Consider the following 21668-nt stretch of genomic DNA (forward strand, 5'->3'; position numbering starts at 1 on the left):
GATAAGGGAGTGAAATTTTCACCAAACCTATCTGCTAGCAGGTTCACTGTATCTGTGGGGTCAGTGTATGTGATACCATTGGTCACTAGTTCTGCACATGCTTGGGTCCTACCCTTTAGGTTACTACGTAGCTGTAAAAGGCCTTATGGTTATCCTTGGCAGTACTTGCTAGGTTTCTCTCAAAGGAGCTCTTGGAGGATTTGACAAGTTGTCTTATTTGCCTGTTAAGGCTGAGGAGGGTGCTTTTCCATTGTTGGGACCTTGTCTTTGTTTTCTTGGACAGCAACCTTTTGCATTTATTATAGAGTTTGTTGATGCTGGAAGTCCACCATGGCAGCTCGATTTTACTTGGGGCTCTTGGCTTTGATTCTATGTGGTACAGCCAAGTTTATCTGCTTATGCAAGTGATTGTACAGGGCATTACTGTATGGTTTGGTGCAGTTAACGCTTTCAGCTTGGTGTGGGGCTTGTTATGCATTTATACCTTCACCTAGGATGGTATAGTTTGCCTTGGTGAAGTTTTTTAATCTGATTTCACCCTTCGTGAGTTCTGGTGTTAATGCCAGCTCGAAGGTGACTGATTTGTGGTCAGTTTTAACTAATGAAGGTCCAACAGTTGTGGCAGTGCACCTGTTTGACATGTTGGTGAGGACCAGATCTAGAATGTTTGTTCCTCTTGTCGGGGTATGGGCAATTTGCTCCACGGGACTAGAATTCACAAAGCCAAGGAATTTTTGTGCTGTTGAGTTTGGGCTAGAGTAGGTTTCCCAGTTGACGGTGGGATAATTGAAATCCCCTATATCCAGTGTGTTAAGTAAAATTTGGATTGTCTTCAGTTTGGTTAAGTAGACTTTGTGGGTGTCGTGACCCATGGAGGGGGATCTATAGCTGGCTAGGACTTGAATGGGGGTCTTACCCACCATAACCTGGACTAGGTTTGTCCTATTACCCTTTCCCTTAGGGGTGGGTTTAACAAGTGCAAGTCTCTAATCTTGAGAAATCTCCCATATTTAAATGACATGATTAACAGATGTAAACAAAACTATTGGGTGTCATCATAGACAATAATCTAAAATTTGACCTACACGTTAACTAAACTATCAAAACCATCAATAAAAACTAGGGTCACTTTACAGAATAAAAGCCTTCCTAACCCCTCCAGCTAAAATTGCCATAGCTCGCTCTCACCTTCTTTCAGCCCTTCTGTATGTATCCCCTTTACTCTCGAATTTAAACAAGACTGTCCTTAACAAACTCTCAATTTGCTACAACCACATTGCCAGGTTTGCCACTGGGCTGCCTTTTAGGACACATCATTGCATCAATCTAAATCAGCTTGGGTGGCTTGAACTGCCCAGCCTAATCCAGTATAATCAACTGATTATGGCCTATAAAATCCTCTATAATCCGGACAATACTCCTGCACTTAAAAATATTATCACCCCCTATAACAATCCTAGACCACTTCGATCCTCTAACAAACTACTAATTCAGACGAGCAAAATTAATAACACAGCCGGTGATTCTGTCTTTGCAAACTCTGTAAATAGATTCTGGAACTCTCTTCCAGCTGATATTACCTTACTTTCCACCTTGGGTCAATTTAAAACTAGACTCAAACAACATTTGTCACTTAACTGGCTATGTCAATGTATCAAGCCTGGCTAACTCTCTCTAGAATGTGTAAAAACCTGTTAACCAGTTTACTGTGTAATTTAATTTAATCCTGACTTGTGCTCAGGACTAACTGTAACCTGTGGAACTTGTTTAACTTGCTTACTTATGTAATCTCTGTAAATAGTCTGTAATATGTAATGCTGGTATTATGTAATGCTGTATCTGCTTACCCTTGGAGCTTTTCTCCACGGACCTCCGCTGAAAATGGACATGCATCCAGTCGGACTATCCCGGTCAACCAATGTAAAATAAATAAATAATAAATAATGGTACTGTAAGTTCACGCAGACGTGCGCTCGGATCATCTCGGATCATCACTGATTCCGTCTCCTCCCAATGCTTTGCTTGGTTCCGGTTTGCATAGTTTTTTTTCTCAATATAATCAAATGTAATTTCAGTATCTGAAATTACCTGAATGTTAATAGGGCAATTTATCATCCTATTTGGAGACAAACTGCTTTGCTTAGGATTTTGTAAATAAAGCTCCGGTACCTATTATATAATTTCTGACCAGATCTGGACAATCTCCTAGTTCTAATTCAGTAGTGTCTGCTCTCTCAAGCTGCTGGTTTAGCTCACAACTGAGAATGGTCATATTCCAGCTGTTTAATAACACAAGTAGATGATAACATGTACTAAGATGGGCACTATAGAACAGTACCTGACCATTCCCAGACAATGAGACAACCACACCTATGTTGTTGAGGCTCAGAGCACTTCTCAGTAGCCTAAACTTAATGTTAGCACTCACACAGCTGGCCGTTAGTGCTTGCTGTTTTCTTGTTAACATTCAACATCAGTGCTTATTTGTAGCTTAGGCTGGCTAAAGTGTCTTTAATTTGAGTTAAAGTTTTTTGCCCGGTTCTGCTCAAGTTCACAACTGAAACTAATCCTATGTAACTCAGTGTATGTAACAATTATTAACAAATAGCTAAGTAAACATTGCCATTTCCTATGTATACCAGTGTAAAAACAGTACTTATCGATGCATTTGTTTTCAGCTGCTGCAGTGTACTGACGTAAAATCATATTTTAGATGATATTTTGGGAACTTGACAGGCCAGTGATTGATAGGAATATAAGTATGTCAAGCAGTTGTATTGTAACTGCAAATTTTTATAACTTAAATGTTTGTTTCCTTCCAGGAACACAACATCGAGACTCCTTTTGGAACTGTTCATGCCACTACCCATGGCTCTCCTCGAGGGCGCCGTCCTGTTATTGTCACTTTCCACGATGTTGGACTCGACCGTAAGTTTTGCTTTCTTCTCGTGTAACAAGAATGATGATGAAACCCATTAGTTAACCGCAGTCCCACTGGACACACGTTCCCTTTGCAGGGACAAAAGTTATATCTGGCCTTAGTAGGGCATTTTGTACACAACAGTTTAAAGGCACCCGAGTATGTAAATACAGATCTGACAGACAGATTCACAGAAAAATCATGATTATTTCCTGTAATGATTCCATATGAAACACTTGTTTGTTTTTTTTCTGTTGTCAAATGTATGTATAATGAATACATGAGGGCATTTTAAAGAATTTTATTTGCATTTCAGCTTGATTTGTGCTGTGAAGAGAGTCGTTTTAGATACTGGGAATCTCAACATGTATCAACTTAGCATTTTTTAATGGTTACACATTAGGTTGCAAAAAATGGTTTTGTTTGTGCGTGCGTGCGTGTGTGTGTGTGTGTGTGTGTGTGTGTGTGTGTGTGTGTGTGTGTGTGTGTGTGTGTGTGTGTGTGTGTGTGTGTGTTGAGGGGTAATACAGAAATATGAACTGTTTATGTAGGAACAGATGCCTGATGCTCTGGACACTGAGACTTACAGGAAGGCTTTTGGTACAAGCTTTGATAGTGGTTCTTGACACACAAGTGTAACATACATGGGTGAACCCACATTAGTTATCATCTTGTTCCTGCCACATGCAACTTTCCTGAGAGCGATCACCAGTTACAGCTGTACTTCTCAAGATGGAACAAATGAATATGCCTTATTTTATGTGCGAAGATTGATTTTTAATTTAATATTTCTTACAATGTAGGTGGACTGCATTAGACTTGTGTTGACAAAAGCCATATAGCAACAGGAAGTCAGACAGCAGAATAACTGATAGCCTACCATTCCTTTTAAAGTTTTCATAAGTTCTGATGCAGTGTTTGGACAATTCTGTGGTTTTGTCAGGGTTACACGTCACTTTATTAGCGACTGTCGTAGAGCAGCAGGGACAGTAAACCAAACCTTTAAATGTCGCAGAACAGCAGGGACAGTAAACCAAGACTTCAAATGTCTCAGAACAGCAGGGATAGTAAAGTAAGCCAAACCTTCAAATGCTGCAGAACAGCAGGGATAAAAAAGCAAACCTTCAAATGTCGCAGAACAGCAGGGATAGTAAAGCAAACCAAACCTTCAAATGTCGGACAGCAGGAACAGTAAACCAAACCTTCACATGTCACAGAACAGCAGGGGTATTAAACCAAACCGATCCTGCAAATGTCATAGAACTGTGGGGGGCAGTAAACCAAACCTTCATATATCACAGAGCAGCAGGGATAGTAAACTAAACCTTCAAATGTCGCAGAGCAGTAGGGACAGTAAACCAAGCCTTCCAATGTCGCAGAACAGTAGGGACGGTAAACCAAGCCTTCAAATGTCGCAGAACAGTAGGGATAGTAAACCAAGCCTTTAAATATCACACAACGGCAGGGACAGTAAACCAAGCCTTCAAATGTTGCAGAACAGCAGAGATAGTAAACCAAACCTTCAGATGTCATAGAACAGCAGGGACAGTAAATTAAACCAAACCTCAAGCTTGCAAATGTAGCAGAACAGCAGGGATAGTAAACCAAGCCTTCAGATGTCATAGAACAGCAGGGACAGTAAATTAAACCAAACCTCAAGCTTGCAAATGTAGCAGAACAGCAGGGATAGTAAACCAAGCCTTCAGATGTCATAGAACAGCAGGGACAGTAAATTAAACCAAACCTCAAGCTTGCAAATGTAGCAGAACAGCAGGGATAGTAAACCAAGCCTTCAGATGTCATAGAACAGCAGGGACAGTAAATTAAACCAAACCTCAAGCTTGCAAATGTAGCAGAACAGCAGGGATAGTAAACCAAGCCTTCAGATGTCATAGAACAGCAGGGACAGTAAATTAAACCAAACCTCAAGCTTGCAAATGTAGCAGAACAGCAGGGATAGTAAACCAAGCCTTCAGATGTCATAGAACAGCAGGGACAGTAAATTAAACCAAACCTCAAGCTTGCAAATGTAGCAGAACAGCAGGGATAGTAAACCAAGCCTTCAGATGTCATAGAACAGCAGGGACAGTAAATTAAACCAAACTCAAGCTTACAAATGTAGCAGAACAGCAGGGATAGTAAACCAAGCCTTCAGATGTCATAGAACAGCAGGGACAGTAAATTCAACCAAACCTACATCTGTCACTGAACAGCAGGGACAGTAAACCAAGTGTTTAAATGTCACACAACAGCAGGGACAGTAAGCTAAACCTTCAAATGTCCCAAAACAGCAGGGACAGTAAACCAAGCCTTCAAATGTCAAGAGAACAGCAGGGACAGTAAAGCAAACCTTCAAGTATCGCAGAACAGCAGGGATAGTAAAGCAAACTTGCACTGAGCAATATCTAGCTGGAAGTTGTGACTCTGTTTTTCAGTAGGTCTTATACAAGTGGTATTTTCAGTTAAGGCTTGTTAAAAAACCTGCATAGCCAGTTATAAGTGGGGGTAGTTTCCTTCATTGTTATTCAGTTTCTGTCTTATACAAGTGGTACAGTGAATTATTTTCTGTTTAAACTGTGAGCTTTGGCCGGCTAAGACCTGCATGCAATCAACTGAACGCATAAGTGAAGCTAAGTAAATTTTTATCTGCACTTTTATCAAATAATACACGATTTAAAGTAATTTGTTTGTGTTGCATTGATCAATATCTAGCTGGAAGTTGTGACTGTTTTTCAGTAGGTTAATCTTGGTGGCTTTGAAACTGTCCGCCCCTCTTGTAAATTTGCACTTGGATACTCCTCCTGGGCCCATCTCATTTGCTCACTGAAAAAAAAAATTATCTGCTTTTACTGTATTTGTGTTTCTTCCTACTTTATTTTGCTTTTGCGTCATCTTAAAAGTACTCAGTTGTATTTATTACTGCTTGGTGTAACTCATTCTAAGCCTTTTAGTTTAAGCACTTGGGCTTCAGACCAGTTGTTTTACATTAGGAAGGTTTGTGGCCTGCACTGTTGTGGCAGAACAGGTAGCTTACATCCTTTTAAGTTGGGATCTGCTGATTGAGGGCTCAGTGTCTGTTATTCTAAAAGTGTATTAGTTCTGGTTTAAGCACTTGGGCTTCAGGCCAGTTATTTTACATTAAGAAGGTTCGTGGTCTGCACTCTTGTGGGAGGAGAGGCTGGACTCTGCCCTTCTGAGCTGGGAATTTCTGGTTAAAGGCTTATAGTGCCTGCATATTTGAACTGTTTCTTACTGAAACTGGTACACCTTGTTTGCTGTAGCATAGACTAGATCCAGGCCTGCTGAATCTAGCTTTGTTTGTATGCTTGTTGTTTCCCTGAAATGCTAATTCCACCTAAAACGTGGCTTTTCAGCGCTTCTGTGGATCCCTAGTGATATATGCATTGCTTACTGTACTTATTTCCTTGTTTCACTTGAAAGAAAGTTACTGTTTGTCATTTTTGCATTTAAGTTACCTGTAACTTGCTCACTAAAGCAATTATATAAGTCAGCACTAAAAAATTAAAAGCACTACACCCTCACAAACTCCCCTTGAGTACCTTGTTCCCCATTGGCCCTTTTTTCAATTATAAAGGAATTCCCAATACTATTCTAGCATGTCCAAAGGTCAGTTCTCAATCTCCTCTCCGGTCCAGCTGGTGAATCTGGGAATCTTGAGGCAATGTTACAACTGCCTCATATACACAGACAACCCTCTCCTCCTCCCAACAAATTCCAACACATGTGAGAGATGCAACCATATAGCCAAACTGGAGGCTAAGCTCTCTCAACTCAGTACTGGCGCAACCAGTCAGGAGGAGAAGGAAACCACACTCACTACAATTCCAGTCGCACATACACCTACCACGACAGCAAACCAAACACATAAACACACAAAAACATACTCGGAGGCTCTAAATAAAAATCTGCCTAAACAGCAGAGACCTCCAAATCAGACACCCAAGCAACCGCTACCCCAAAACAAAACACGTTCAACACATAGCTCACAAAGCCAGTGTGCCTACAGTCACAGCCCTTAAGGCTAAACAACACACCTGATACACTTGTAATAGGTGACTCCATCGTCATGCTGGTGTGAATGACCTGAGACATACCTCCCTGGACTACATGAAAAGAGACATAGAGGAGCTCTCTGAGCATGTAGCCCAGGCCGGTATGACCCTGAACTTGAGTAGCATCTTACCCTCACCAAGAATGATGCCACAATATGAAGGCAAGATGATTAATTTCTACAATTGGCTTAAGTATTGGTGTCATTCAAAGGGGATCCAATGCCTGTCAGCCTGGGATGACATGCTCGACAAGCCACGATGCTTCACTAGGGACGGCTTGCACCTGTCACCCCTCGGCTTTCGGATATTGGCAAAGGCTCTTGCTACCCCCATAGTGCCTTTTTTAGGCAAGGCTCAAAAGACAAACCCACCTCCATAGGTATCACAAGGGATAAGAAACTAAGAGTAATGCTACTCAACGCCAGAATTCTAAACCTCAAGATGCATGCACTCGAAACTCTCCTTAGCATAGAGAACATCGATATCTGTGCAGTAACAGAAACCTGGTTCAGTGCTCCCGAGAGCAGCCCAGCACTACCAGGTTATACCGCATACCATGCTTTTCGGCCCCAAAACTTGGACCGAACCAGAAAAGGAAGGGGAGTATCAATATTCGTCAAAGATACCCACACTTCCAGGTTGGTGGCACAGCACGAAGCATCAGAGACAATCCATGTGCAACTAACAGTGGGTAAAACTGCCTTCCAGTTTATAGCCTGCTACAGACCACCCTCCCAAACCCAGGAACCCCACTCGGCCTTCCTGAGAACACTGGAAAATATGAAGGTCTCTCCAAACACCATTGTATTGGGCGACTTCAACTAACCAAACATAGACTGGGAGCATTACTCTAGCTCCAACACCCTAGCTTAAAGGTTCCTAGAATTTATAAACTGAAATGCTATGGAACAACTTGTTACCACACTCACAAGAGGGGAAAACATACTGGACCTGATCATCACCAACATGGGGACTCTATGCTCCAGACCAGAAGTGTATCCCTCACTGGTAAGATCTGACCATAAACTAATCTCACTGGATATTCACATCCCAACCCCACCCCCTGCCCAGAAAACCACAGTGAAAAACTTCTCTAAAGCAAATTTCACACTCCTCAAAACCGAGGTGGAATCCTTCAAAGCCCCCGGGCCTGTGGAAAATACAGCCCAGACCGCAGAATCCGTTATAAACACATTATATGAACACCTTCAGGAATGCATGGATCATGCAATCCCAAATAAAACCAAGACCCAATCCTCCAAAGGCAGACGTCCTGTCTGGTGGACCCCAGCCATAAACAAACTATACAATAGAAGGAGGAAGCTACTACATGACAGAGAAAAATCCCAAAAAGGGAAGGCATCTCTGATCAGTGTTAGCAAAAAAACTACGGGCACTCATAAAATCTTCTAAGGCCAGCTTCGAGAGAAAAATTGCACAGGACACTAAGGATAATCACAAGGCTTTCTTTAGTTATATTAGGAACCTGGGTGAGAATTCCCAGATATGCTCAGAATTAGTCCAAAATGACAAAAAATACACTGAACTTACAGACATTGCCAACATCCTAGCTAACAGGTTCAGCGCAAACCCCCCCCCCCCCCCACCAAAAGGGCAAATATCTATCCCAGCAGAGTGCTGCCCCCCTGACATCTCAGATGCTCAGGTAAGAGCTGCCCTCTCCAAAGCAAAAAACACAGCATCAGTGGGACCAGACGGTGTCCCGGGCTGCGTCCTACATGAACTCCAAGAAGAGCTAAACCCAAACATAAAACTACTGTTCAATCTCAGCCTTACCACAGGATATGTACCCAAAGAGTGGCATACACCAACAGTGGTCCCTCTCCACAAAGATGGTGCCTCAACGGATCCTGGAAACTATCGCCCCATAAGCCTGACTAGCTTGGTCTGCAAAGCTAAGGAAAGGATCATCATGGACCTCATAAATAAAGATATTGCGGACCTACAGACACTGGATCCTACCCAGTTCAGCTTTGTTAAGGGCAGATCCTGCCTCTTAAACCTGGTCGATTTCTTTGAAACAGTCACCAAGGCCATTGAGGGGAAGGTGGTTCACACAGCCTACCTGGACCTCGCAAAAGCCTTTGATACAATACCCCACTCGGGCATTATGGATAAGCTCACCAGCTTAAATATAAACCCCTATGTCACTAGATGGGCTGCAAACTGGCTCAAGGACAGAATCTGCATGGTTAGAATTGCTGGAGCCATGTCAGACTCCAAACCAGTTACAAGTGGCGTCCCACAAGGCTCAGTCCTGGGACCTCTCTTGTTCGGTATATATATTTCTCGGAGGTACAGGCCAACACGGAAGGACTATGGCTGACCAAGTTCGCAGATGACTGCAAACTGGACGCCATAATCGACTCTCCAGCCGACACAAGCATCCTCCAAAAGGACCTCATAGAAACAGACAACTGGTGCCAGAGCCATGGCCTCAAGCTAAACGCCAAAAAGTGTATAGTCATCCCCTTTGGCAAAAACAAAGTGCCCACAAATTACCACATAGGTGGTAATCCATTAAGCAAGGAAGAAGTAATTAGGGACCTGGGGACCCAAGTTGATAGCAATCTCTCATTTGACAACCATGTGGCCAAAGTGGTTAGAAAAACATTTTATATAGCCTACCTAATCATGAAGGGATTCACATCTAGATCAGGGGAGGTCATCGTGCCTCTTTACTCATCCCTCATTAAGCCCATAATTGAGTACAATGCCCCTTTTGGGATGTACCTTACCAGACACCTGCAGCAACTGAAAAGACCCCAAAAGGACCTCACCAAGAGGATCAAAGGGCTCAAACAGATGCCATATGCTGCCCGGTTAAAGAAACTCCAGCTCTACTAAGTGGCATACCGCCTGCTCAGAGGCGATCTGTGCCTGACGTATAAAGCCATGTCCAACCAGGAATTCATGGACATGCTGCACCTCAGAAAATCCAAATCCCATCGAGCTACGCGCTCGAGAGACTTGAACCTCAGCACTGAAATAAATAGGACATGCTGGAGGGACAGATTCATAACCCAGAGGCTCCCTTCACTCTGGAATAAAATCCTAGTCCAGGTTAGGCAGAGTCCCTCATTGACTCTCTTCAAGAGGAATCTTGATGAGTGGATGGGGGATTGTAGGTTTACCCCGGGTATCACTTCTGTGTCACTGTTAGACAGAGGCACAGTATACTAACCTCGAAAAAGGGCATAGCAAAATTAATTTAAAATGGGTGGCGAAAGCCAAACACACTCTGGCTAGGCTTATAAATGCCCTAGGGCAGATAGCAGAGTATGAACCTAAATATCGCAAAACAGCAGGGACAGTAAAGCAAACTTTCAAATATCGCAGAACAGCAGGGACATTAAACTAAACCTTCAAATGTCACAGAACAGCAGGGACAGAAAAGCAAACCTTCAAATGTCACGGAACAGCAGGGACATTAAATTAAACCTTCAAATGTCACAGAACAGCAGGGACAGAAAAGCAAACCTTCAAATATCGCAGAACAGCAGGGACAGTAAAGCAAACCTTCAAATATCGCAGAACAGCAGGGACAGTAAACCAAACCTTCAAATGTCACAGAACAGCAGGGACAGTAAAGCAAACCTTCAAATGTCACAGAACAGCAGGGACAGTAAAGCAAACCTTCAAATATCGCAGAACAGCAGGGACAGTAAAGCAAACCTTCAAATGTCACTGAACAGCAGGGACAGTAAACCAAACCTTCAAATGTCACAGAACAGCAGGGACAGTAAACCAAACCTTCAAATGTCACAGAACAGCAGGGACAGTAAACCAAACCTTCAAATGTCACAGAACAGCAGGGACAGTAAAGCAAACCTTCAAATGTCACAGAACAGCAGGGACAGTAAACCAAACCTTCAAATGTCACAGAACAGCAGGGACAGTAAAGCAAACCTTCAAATGTCACAGAACAGCAGGGACAGTAAACCAAACCTTCAAATGTCACAGAACAGCAGGGACAGTAAAGCAAACCTTCAAATGTCACAGAACAGCAGGGACAGTAAAGCAAACCTTCAAATGTCACAGAACAGCAGGGACAGTAAACGAAACCTTCAAATGTCACGGAACAGCAGGGACAGTAAACCAAACCTTCAAATGTCACGGAACAGCAGGGACAGTAAACCAAACCTTCAAATGTCACAGAACAGCAGGGACAGTAAACCAAACCTTCAAATGTCACAGAACAGCAGGGACAGTAAACCAAACCTTCAAATGTCACAGAACAGCAGGGACAGTAAAGCAAACCTTCAAATGTCACAGAACAGCAGGGACAGTAAACGAAACCTTCAAATGTCAAGAGAACAGCAGGGACAGTAAACCAAACCTTCAAATGTCACAGAACAGCAGGAACAGTAAAGCAAACCTTCAAATGTCACAGAACAGCAGGGACAGTAAACCAAATCTTCAAATGTCACAGAACAGCAGGGACAGTAAACCAAACCTTCAAATGTCACAGAACAGCAGGGACAGTAAACCAAACCTTCAAATGTCACAGAACAGCAGGGACAGTAAACCAAACCTTCAAATGTCACAGAACAGCAGGGACAGTAAAGCAAACCTTCAAATGTCACAGAATAGCAGGGACAGTAAAGCAAACCTTCAAATGTCACAGAACAGCAGGGACAGTAAAGCAAACCTTCAAATGTCACAGAACAGCAGGGACAGTAAACCAAACCTTCAAATATCGCAGAACAGCAGGGACAGTAAACCAAACCTTCAAATGTCACAGAACAGCAGGGACAGTAAACCAAACCTTCAAATGTCACAGAACAGCAGGGACAGTAAAGCAAACCTTCAAATGTCACAGAACAGCAGGGACAGTAAAGCAAACCTTCAAATGTCACAGAACAGCAGGGACAGTAAACTAAACCTTCAAATGTCACAGAACAGCAGGGACAGTAAACCAAACCTTCAAATGTCACAGAACAGCAGGGACAGTAAACCAAACCTTCAAATGTCACAGAACAGCAGGGACAGTAAAGCAAACCTTCAAATGTCACAGAACAGCAGGGACAGTAAAACAAGCCTTCAAATGGCGCAGAACAGCAGGGGCAGTAAACCAAGCCTTCAAATGTCGCAAAACAGCAGGGACAGTAAACCAAACCAAACCTTCGTATGTCGCAGAACAGCAGGGGACAGTAAACTACACTTTCAAATGTCAGAGAACAACAGGGACAGTAAACCAAACCTTCAAATGTCGCAAAACAGCAGGGATAGTAAACCAAGCCTTCAAATGTCGCAAAACAGCAGGGACAGTAAACCAAACCAAACCTTCGCATGTCGCAGAACAGCAGGGGACAGTAAACTACACTTTCAAATGTCAGAGAACAACAGGGACAGTAAACCAAACCTTCAAATGTCGCAAAACAGCAGGGATAGTAAAGCAAACCAAACCATCATATGTCGCAGATCAGCAGGGACAGTAAACCAAACCTTCAAATGGCACAGAACAGTGGGGACAGTAAACTACTCCTTCATATGTCTCAAAACAGCAGGAACAGTAATGCAAACCAAACCTTCACATGTCACAGAACAGCTGGGACAGTAAACCAAACCAAACCTTCAAATGTCATAGAACAGCAGGGACAGTAAACCAAGCCTTCAAATGTTGCAGAACAGCAGGGACAGTAAACCAAGCCTTCAAATGTTGCAGAACAGCAGGGACAGTAAACCAAGCCTTCAAATGTTGCAGAACAGCAGGGACAGTAAAGCAAACCAAATCTTCAAATGTCACAGAATAGCAGGGATGGTAAACCAAACCTTCAAATCTTGCAGACCACTGAAATACAACAAAAATAGGCAGGCAACAGTAATTCTTAAACTTTTATAGTTAGTGCTTTCGTCAAGTATTCTTACACTTAACTTCATCAGACACTAGTTAAAAGAATGGTAGCCATATTTAAAACCAGATTCATAGTCACATGTTCAGTCACCTCACATGACACCATATCATCTGGTACAATTCTCATTTCTATAACACATGTACCTAAAAATTGTATAAACAGTTGTGTAAAAATGTATATACACTTTCCTATTGACTTACTCAAATTCATATGTACATATACAAAAAATACATAAATATACATGAAAAAGACAGCTAAAACATCCTAAAAACAATATTTGTTATTTGATTCTATTCCAGAGTGAAGAGAACCCCTGGGTTATGAATCTGTCCCTCCAGCATGTCCTATTTATTTCTGTGCTGAGGTTCAAGTCCCTCAATCGTGTATCTCTAAGGGATTTGGATTTTCTGAGGTGGAGCATGTCCATTAATTCAGGGTTGGACATGGCTTTGTACGTCAGGCATAGATCACCTCTGAGTAGGCGGTATGCAACTAAGTAGAGCTGGAGTTTCTTTAGCCAAGCAGCATCTGTTTGAGTCCCTTGATCCTCTTAGTGAGGTACTTTTGGGGTCTTTCTAGTTGCTGCAGGTGTTGGGTAAGGTACATCCCAAATGGGACATTGTACTCAGTTATGGGCCTGAAGAGGGATGAGTAAAGGGGCACAATGACCTCCCTTGATCTAGATGTGAATCCTTTCATGATAAAGTGGGCTATATAGAAGGTCTTCCTAACCACTTTGAAAATGTGGTTGTCGAAGGAGAAGTTACTATCAACTTGGTCCCCAGGTCCCTAATTGCTTCTTCTGTACTTAATGGATTACCTCCTATGTGGTAATTTGTGGGCACTTTGTTTTTGCCAAAGGGTATAACTATACACTTTTTGGCGTTTAGTTTAAGGCCATGGCTCTGGCACCAGTTATCCGTCTCTGTGAGACCCTTTTGGAGGATGCTTGTGTCAGCTGGAGAGTCAGTTATGGCGCCCAGTTTGCAGTAATCTGCGAACTTGGTCAACCACAGTCCTCCCGTGTTAGCCTGTACCTCAGAAAAAATATATTCCGAATAAGAGAGGTCCCAGGACTGAGCCCTGTGGGATGCCACTTGTAACTGGTTTAGAGTCTGACATGGCTCCAACAATTCTGACCATGTGGGTTCTGTCCTTGAGCCAGTTTGCAACCCATCTTATGACATAAGGGTTTATATTTAGGCTGGAGAGTTTGTCTACGATGCCCGAGTGGGGTATTGTGCCAAAGGCTTTTGCAAGGTCTAGGTAGGCTGTGTGGACCACCTTACCCTCATCAATGGCCTTGGTGACTGTTTCAAAGAAATCTACCAGGTTCAGGAGGCAGGATCTGCCCTTGACAAAGCCGAATTGGGTAGGATCCAGTGTCTGTAGGTCCCCAATGTCTTTGTTTATGAGCTCCATAATTATCCTTTCCATAGCTTTGCAGACCAGGCTAGTCAGGCTTATGGGGCAGTAGTTTCCAGGGTCCGTAGAGGTGCCTCCTTTGTGGAGTGGGACCACTGTTGCTGTACGCCATTCTTTGGGTACATATCCTGTAGTAAGGCTAAGACTGAATAGCAGCTTTATGTGAGGGTATAGCTCTTCTTGGAGTTCATGTAGCACGCAGCCTGGGACACCGTCCGGTCCCATTGATGCTGTGTTTTTTGCTTTGGAGAGGGCGGCTCTCACCTGGGTATCTGAGATGTCAGGGAGGCGGCACTCTGCTGGGATAGATATTTGTCCTTTTGGGGGGGGGGGGAGAAGTTTGCACTGAACCTGTCTGCCAGGATGTTGGCAATGTCTGAGGGTTCAGTGTAATTTTTGTTATTATGGACTATCTCTGAGCATATCTGGGAGTTGCCACCCAGGTTTCTAACATAACTAAAGAAAGCCTTATGATTATTTTTTGTTGCTTGTGCAATTTTTCTCTCGAAAGTGGCCTTGGATGTTTTTATGAGTGATCGTAGTTTTTTGCTAGTACTGATCAGAGATGCCTTCCCTTTTAGGGATTTTGCTGTATCATGTAGTAGCTTCCTCCTTCTGTTGTATAGCTTATTTATGGCTGGGGTCCACCAGACAGGAAGCCTGCCTTTGGGGGAATAGGTCTTGGTTTTATTTGGGATTGCATGATCCATGCATTCCTGAAGGTGTCCATAGAATGCATTTATAAAGGATTCAGCAGATAGGGCCATGGTTTCCATTGGCCTGGGGGCCTTGAAGGATTCCACTTTGGTTTTAAGAAGTGTGAAGTTAGCTTTTGAGAAGTTCTTCACTGTGGTCTTTTGTGCTGGGGGTGGGGGCGGGATATGGATTTCTAGTGAGATTAATTTATGATCTGATCTTACCAATGAGGGGTATACTTCTGGTATGGAACATTGTGTTCCCATGTTGGTAATCAGATCTAGTATGTTTTCACCTCTTTTGGGAGTGGTGACCAATTGTTCCATAGCATTTAAGTTTATGAATTCTAGGAACCTCTGGGCTAGGGTGTTGGGGCTTGAGTAATGCTCCCAGTCTATGTTTGGATAGTTGATGTCCCCCAGTATGATGGTGTTTGGAGAGACCTTCATATTCTCCAGTGTCTTCAGGAAGACCGAGTGGGGTTCCTGAGTTTGAGAGGGTGGTCTGTAGCATGCTACAAACTGAAAGGCAGTTTTGCCCACTGTTAGTTGCACATGGATGGTGACCGATGCTTTGTGCAATGCCACTAACCTGGAGGTGTGGGTGTCCTTGATGAATATGGATACTCCCCCTCCTTTTGTGGTTCGGTCTGCATTTTGGGGCCGAAAAGCATGATATGAGGTATAACTTGGTAGTGCTGGGGTGCTCTCGGGAGCCTTGAACCAGGTTTCTGTCACTGCACAGACATCGATGTTCTCCATACTGAGGAGGGCTTCGAGAGCGCGCATCTTGAGGTTTAGACTTCTGGTGTTGAGCGGCATTACCCTTAGTTTCTTTCTACTTGTTTTGTCTAAGGAGGTGGGTTTGTCTTTTGAGCCTTGCCTAAAAAAGGCACTATGGGATGGCAAGAGCCTTTGCCAATATCCGAAAGCCCAGGGGTGACAGGTGCAAGCCGTCCCTTGCGAAGCAATGTGGCTTGTCGAGCATGTCATCCCAGGCAGACAGATACTGGATCCCCTTTGAATGACACCAATACTTAAGCCAGTTGTTGAAATTGATCATTTTGTCTTTATACTGAGGCATCATTCTTGGTGAGGGTAAGATGCTGCTCAAGGTCAGGGTCATACCGGTCTGGGCTACATGATCAGAGAGCTCCTCTGTCTCTTTTCATGTAGTCCAGGGAGGTACGTCTCAGGTCATTCACACCAGCATGGACAATGACTGAGTTATATTTGTACTTGCTTTGGAGTGACCTGAGTACTTGTGTTATGTGGCGGATTCTAGTGCCCGACGGGCAGCTCACTATGACCTTTTCTTTGTTCAGCCTGGTGAGCGGGACGTCAGTGTGTCTGACTATAGAGTCACCTATTACAAGTGTATCAGGTATGTTGTTGAGCCTTAAGGGCTGTGGCTGTTTGGCATACTGACTTTGTGAGCTATGTGTTGCCTGTGTTTTGTTTTAGGGTAGCTGTTGCTTGGGTGTCAGCTTTGGAGGTCTCTGCTGTTTTGGCAGATTTTTATTTAGAGCCTCCGAGCATGTTTTTGTGTGTTTATGTGTTTGGTCTGCAGTTGTGGTAGGACTATGTGAGACTCCTATTTGTGGTGTGTGTGGTTACCTACCCCTCCTGACTGGTTACGCTAGTACTGAGTCGAGAGAGCTCAGCCTCCAGTTTGGCTATATGGTTGTATCTCTCACATATATTTGTACTTGTTGGGAGGAGGAGAGGGTTGTCTGTGTACATGAGGCAGTTGTAACATTGCCTCAAGATTCCCAGATTCACCAGCTGGACTGGAGATGAAACTGACAACTGACCTTTCGACATGCTAGAATAGTATAGGGAACTCCTTTGCAACTGAATCAGAAAGGACCAATAGGGGATAAAGTACTCAAGGGGAGTATTTGAGGATGTAGTGCTTATTTAGATTATTAGTGCTTAACTTATAGAAATTGCTTATATGAGCAAGTGCAGGGTTTTAGATTGAGAATAGAGTGTTTAGTTTGAGAGTTACAGCAGTTCCAAGGGAAAAAGTGAAGAGTAGACTTTGTGGAACGATTAACCAGCGCTGCCCGATGTGCAAAATAGGCTGCTCAGAGTTCCGTCTCTCACAGTGAACAAGGAAGGCACCTAACTATTCAAGTATGATATGGGCAACACAGGAACCTTAACCACAGTCCTGGATTCAGCAAAGCCTGAAAACAGGACTAGACTAGTACAGAAAGGCAGGAAAGCAGGGAGATTATTTTTTTGTATTTTTTCTTTTTTCACAGATAACAGAAGTGCAGCAACTTAAGTAACTCTAAATACACAGAGGAGGCTAGCGCACTTGAGTGTGTAGCCTACAACTATGTTACAGATATACAAGCAAAAACGACAAACAGTAACTTTTTAAAGTGCAACAATGAATTTTAAGTACAATAAGCAATGCAGATATCAGTAGGATTCCACAGAAGCACTGAATAACTGCGTTTTCGGCGGAATTAGCATTTCAGGGATACAAGAAGAAAGAACCAATACTTAAACACTTCCAAAGTCTCTCTTTGTCTCTCGGCTGCTTGTAGGACTCTGCAGGGCACCACGAGGAGCTTTGCTGAGCTGTATACAAGTGCAAAAACCACGCTAAGCAATTTTTATACCAGGGAGAACAAAAGGATAGAAATTAGCCCAATATGGCCAATGAGCTACAAGTTGCTGGGCTGGGACCACTCATACAGGGACAGATAGGCTGCTCAGAGTTCCCTCTCTCACAGTGAACAAGGAAGCCACCTAACTATTCAAGTATGATATGGGCAACACAGGAACCTTAACCACAGTCCTGGATTTGTTTACAGTTTGACTCTACGCTGAAATCTTGCAGACCATCAGAGACAGTAAACCAAGTCTTTAAATGTTACACAGCAGCAGGGACAGTAAACCAAACCTTCAAATATTGCAGAACAGCAGGGACAGTAAACCAAACCTTCAAATGTTGTAGAACAGCAGGGACAGTAAACTAAACCTTCAAATGTTGTAGAACAGCAGGGACAGTAAACTAAACCTTCAAATATTGCAGAACAGCAGGGACAGTAAACTAAACCTTCAAATATTGCAGAACAGCAGGGACAGTAAACCAAACCTTCAAATGTCACAGTACAGCAGGGATAGTAAAACAAGCCTTCAAATGTCACAGTACAGCAGGGATAGTAAAACAAGCCTTCAAATGTCACAGTACAGCAGGGATAGTAAAACAAGCCTTCAAATGGCGCAGAACAGCAGGGGCAGTAAACCAAACCAAACCTTCAAATGTCACATAATAGCAAGGACCGCAAACCAAGCCTTCAAATGTTACAGAAAAGCAGGGACAATAAACCAAACCAAACCTTCAAATGTCACAGGTCATTAGGGACAGTAAAGCGAACCTTCAAATATTGCAGAACGGCAGGAATAGTAAAGCAAACTTTCAAATATCGCAGAACAGCAATGACAGTAAATGAAACCTTCAAATGTCACAGGACAGCAGGGATAGTAAAGGAAGCTTGCAAATGTCGTAGAACAGCAGGGATACTAAAGCAAACCAAACATTCACATGTCGCAGGACAGCAGGAACAGTAAACCAAGCCTTCAAATGTCACAAAACAGCATGGACATTAAAGCAAACTAAACCTTCAAATGTCGCAAAACAGCAGGGACAGTAAAGCAAAGCAAACTTTCACATGTCACAGAAAAGCAGGGACAGTAAACCAAACCTTCAAATGTCACAGAACAGCAGGGACGGTAAACCAAACCTTCAAATCCCTGCAGACCAGCAGGGACAGTAAAGCAAACCTTCAAATATCGCAGAACATCAGGGGCAGTAAACCAAACCTTCAAATGTCACAGATCAGAGTCTTAATATGTTACAGAACAGCAGGGACAGTAAACTAAACCTTCAAATATTGCAGAACACCAGGGGCAGTAAAGGAAACTTTCAAATATCGTAGAACAGCAGGGACAGTAAACCAAAACCTTCAAAAACACTCAACCACTACCACTGTACTACTACTCACACCACCACTCATGTCTCACCTTCACTCAGCTCCCCTCCCACCAACTCAAGAACCATCCCTATGCACCCCCCACATATTCTACCAACTATATTACTCAAACATAAAGCATCCCTACAACTTAACACAGTAACCCTCCCACCATACATATTACCCAAAGAGCACAATCATAAAGTTTCCCTTATAAACGAACACATTCAAAAACTGAGAAAACTAATAATCTCATGCATATCAAAACTAGCCCTAAGTGGAGACATCCACCCCAACCCCGGCCCTACCATCTCCAACCCCAATCCTCATAATCAGACTAGAAACCACAACTTCTCCCATATTACAGCCAATAGAAAGCCAAGTGACTTCCTTCTACTAAGCCTAAATATTAGAAGTATATCCAACAAAGTCCATGAACTCCATGCCACCATAGACTTGTACTCCCCAGATATAGTCATCCTGACAGAAACCTGGCTAAAACCTCACATTACCAGTGAGCAAATACTCCCTACAGGTTATGGCATACTAAGAGCAGACCGGCTAAACAAGAAAGGAGGCAGTGTAGCTATAATATTTAAACAGCATCTAAACATCCAGATCTTAAAATCATCAGCTCCACAAATAGGCAATGAAGAAATAATATATACCAACCTCAAAATAAACCAAAACAAAACCATCAACATAATTGGATGCTACTTCCCATCTGGCCAAAACATCCCTCCACTAGAAAACCTCCTCAGCTGGTCTACCCACCATCTCCCCCAAGAAACATCATTTTAGGTGATTTCAGTATTGACTGGCAATCCTGTTCTGGCAGACATCCAACCCATCATGTAAACCTTCATGGCTTCACCCAACTAGTCCAGTCGCCAACCAGGATAAATAAAAACTCCAGCAAGTACACTACCCTGGACTGGATACTAAAGAGCCCCAGTAATATACAACAGGCTGCTTATCAGATAGCTTCAGTGATCACTCCCCAACATTCCTACTCAAAAAATAGCTATACCAAGCTAAACCTGTCATCTACAGTCAAATACGTAAAAAACTAAACTTTAACCCACTCACATTCATCTCGTCCCTCAAAGAATGTAACTGGCATCCTCTAAAATACCTCAGTCTTGATGACGCAGTTGAATTTTTTAATACTACCTTCCTGAGCATCCTTAATTACCATGCCCCCATAAGACTTTCCGGAATCAAAGCACAACCCTCCCCATGGCTACAGAAAACCACTAAGTCAGAAATGAAAAACAGGGATAATGCCTGGGAGCACTGGCGCAAAACCAAAACCCCCGCAGCTAGACGAACATTCCTAGAACTACGCAATAGAGTCAAAAAGCTAATAAAACAGGACAAATCCCAATACTACCAGTCTGCTCTAGACTGCTCACAACACAGCCCCAAACAATTCTGGTCCTCCATAAACTCCATCCTCCACCCAGGTAAAGTCAGTACCCCTCCTCCTAACATCCCTCACTCCTCAGAAAATATTGTTACCTCATTCAACACACACTTCACCCAAACCATACTATCACTAGCTAAACAACACAACCCCCCTCCCCTCCAACCCACACCTTCAACTAGTAATCTCCCCACTGCCTTCTCTTTTTCTCCTGTACCTACCTCCAACATAAAAAAACTCTTAACTAAACTTAAGCCCACCAGATTAGCAGCAGACAACCTCCCAAGTGAATACCTACAAATCGCAGCTGATGCTCTGGCCTACCCAGTATCCATCTTGATTAACCGATCTCTGTCAGAAAGTTACGTTCCCACTTGCGGAAAGTATCGCATATAATTCCCCTCCACAAAGGCCGACCCTCCACAGAACTAACCAGTTACCGCCCCATAAGCTATTCTCTCTCCACTCTCCAAAATACTAGAGAGATGCATACACTCTCAGGTCTCAGACTACCTCCTTACTAACAACCTCCTTTCCAATACTCAGCATGGTTTCCGACCAAACGATAGCACCACCACTGCCTTACTGTCCTTTACTAACACTATTCTTCAGCATAAAAACAATGGCTATCTCTCCTCTGCTACTTTCCTAGACCTATCTAAAGCATTTGACATGGTCCCACACAAACAACTCATCTCTGTCCTCAGTAACCTATGCTTCTCACAATGTCACCAACTGGTTTCAGAGTTACCTGTCTGACCGCCAACAATCCATTGTATGGCAGAATAACATATCTCCCCTACTACCTGCCTCCATAGGGGTTCCCCAAGGATCCATCCTTGGACCCCTACTCTTCTCTGTTTTCACCAATAATCTAGCCTCTGCCACCAAACATGGCACACTCATACAGTATGCAGATGACGCAACCATCATCTGCTCAGCCCAGTCCCTACCCAAACTGCAAAAAGTCACACAGGAAGCCTTTTCCTGTGTTGAAACTTGGTTATCCGATGTCCAATTAGTACTCAACCCAAACAAAACTAAACTACTCATCTTCCAACCCACTAAACATACTCAAAACAACTCTCACTTTAACATCACAGCAAAAGACAACACCACTATATACCCAACTGAACACACCAAATTGCTAGGAGTGGAGACAATAAACTAAAATTTGACATTCACATATCCTTGATCATAAAAAAAAGTCAAGCAACTTCTCACCAAAGCAGCAAAGATTTCAATAGCAATTTCCCAC

At 43.1% G+C, this 21668-nt stretch overlaps 1 protein-coding gene across 1 annotated transcript in view; it reads left to right on the plus strand.

Annotated features, from left to right (window-relative positions):
• NDRG2 (NDRG family member 2) overlaps positions 1 to 21668 on the plus strand; it is a 2287731-nt gene that overhangs the window by 330845 nt on the left and 1935218 nt on the right. The window contains exon 3 of the mRNA XM_044058563.1: positions 2823 to 2928. Coding sequence (XP_043914498.1) covers positions 2823 to 2928 — 106 coding nt within the window. The remainder of the gene's footprint in view (positions 1 to 2822; positions 2929 to 21668) is intronic.

Source organism: Protopterus annectens, chromosome 16.part0, assembly GCF_019279795.1.
Source record: "Protopterus annectens isolate FY-2018-M chromosome 16.part0, PAN1.0, whole genome shotgun sequence".
NCBI lineage: Eukaryota > Metazoa > Chordata > Ceratodontiformes > Protopteridae > Protopterus > Protopterus annectens.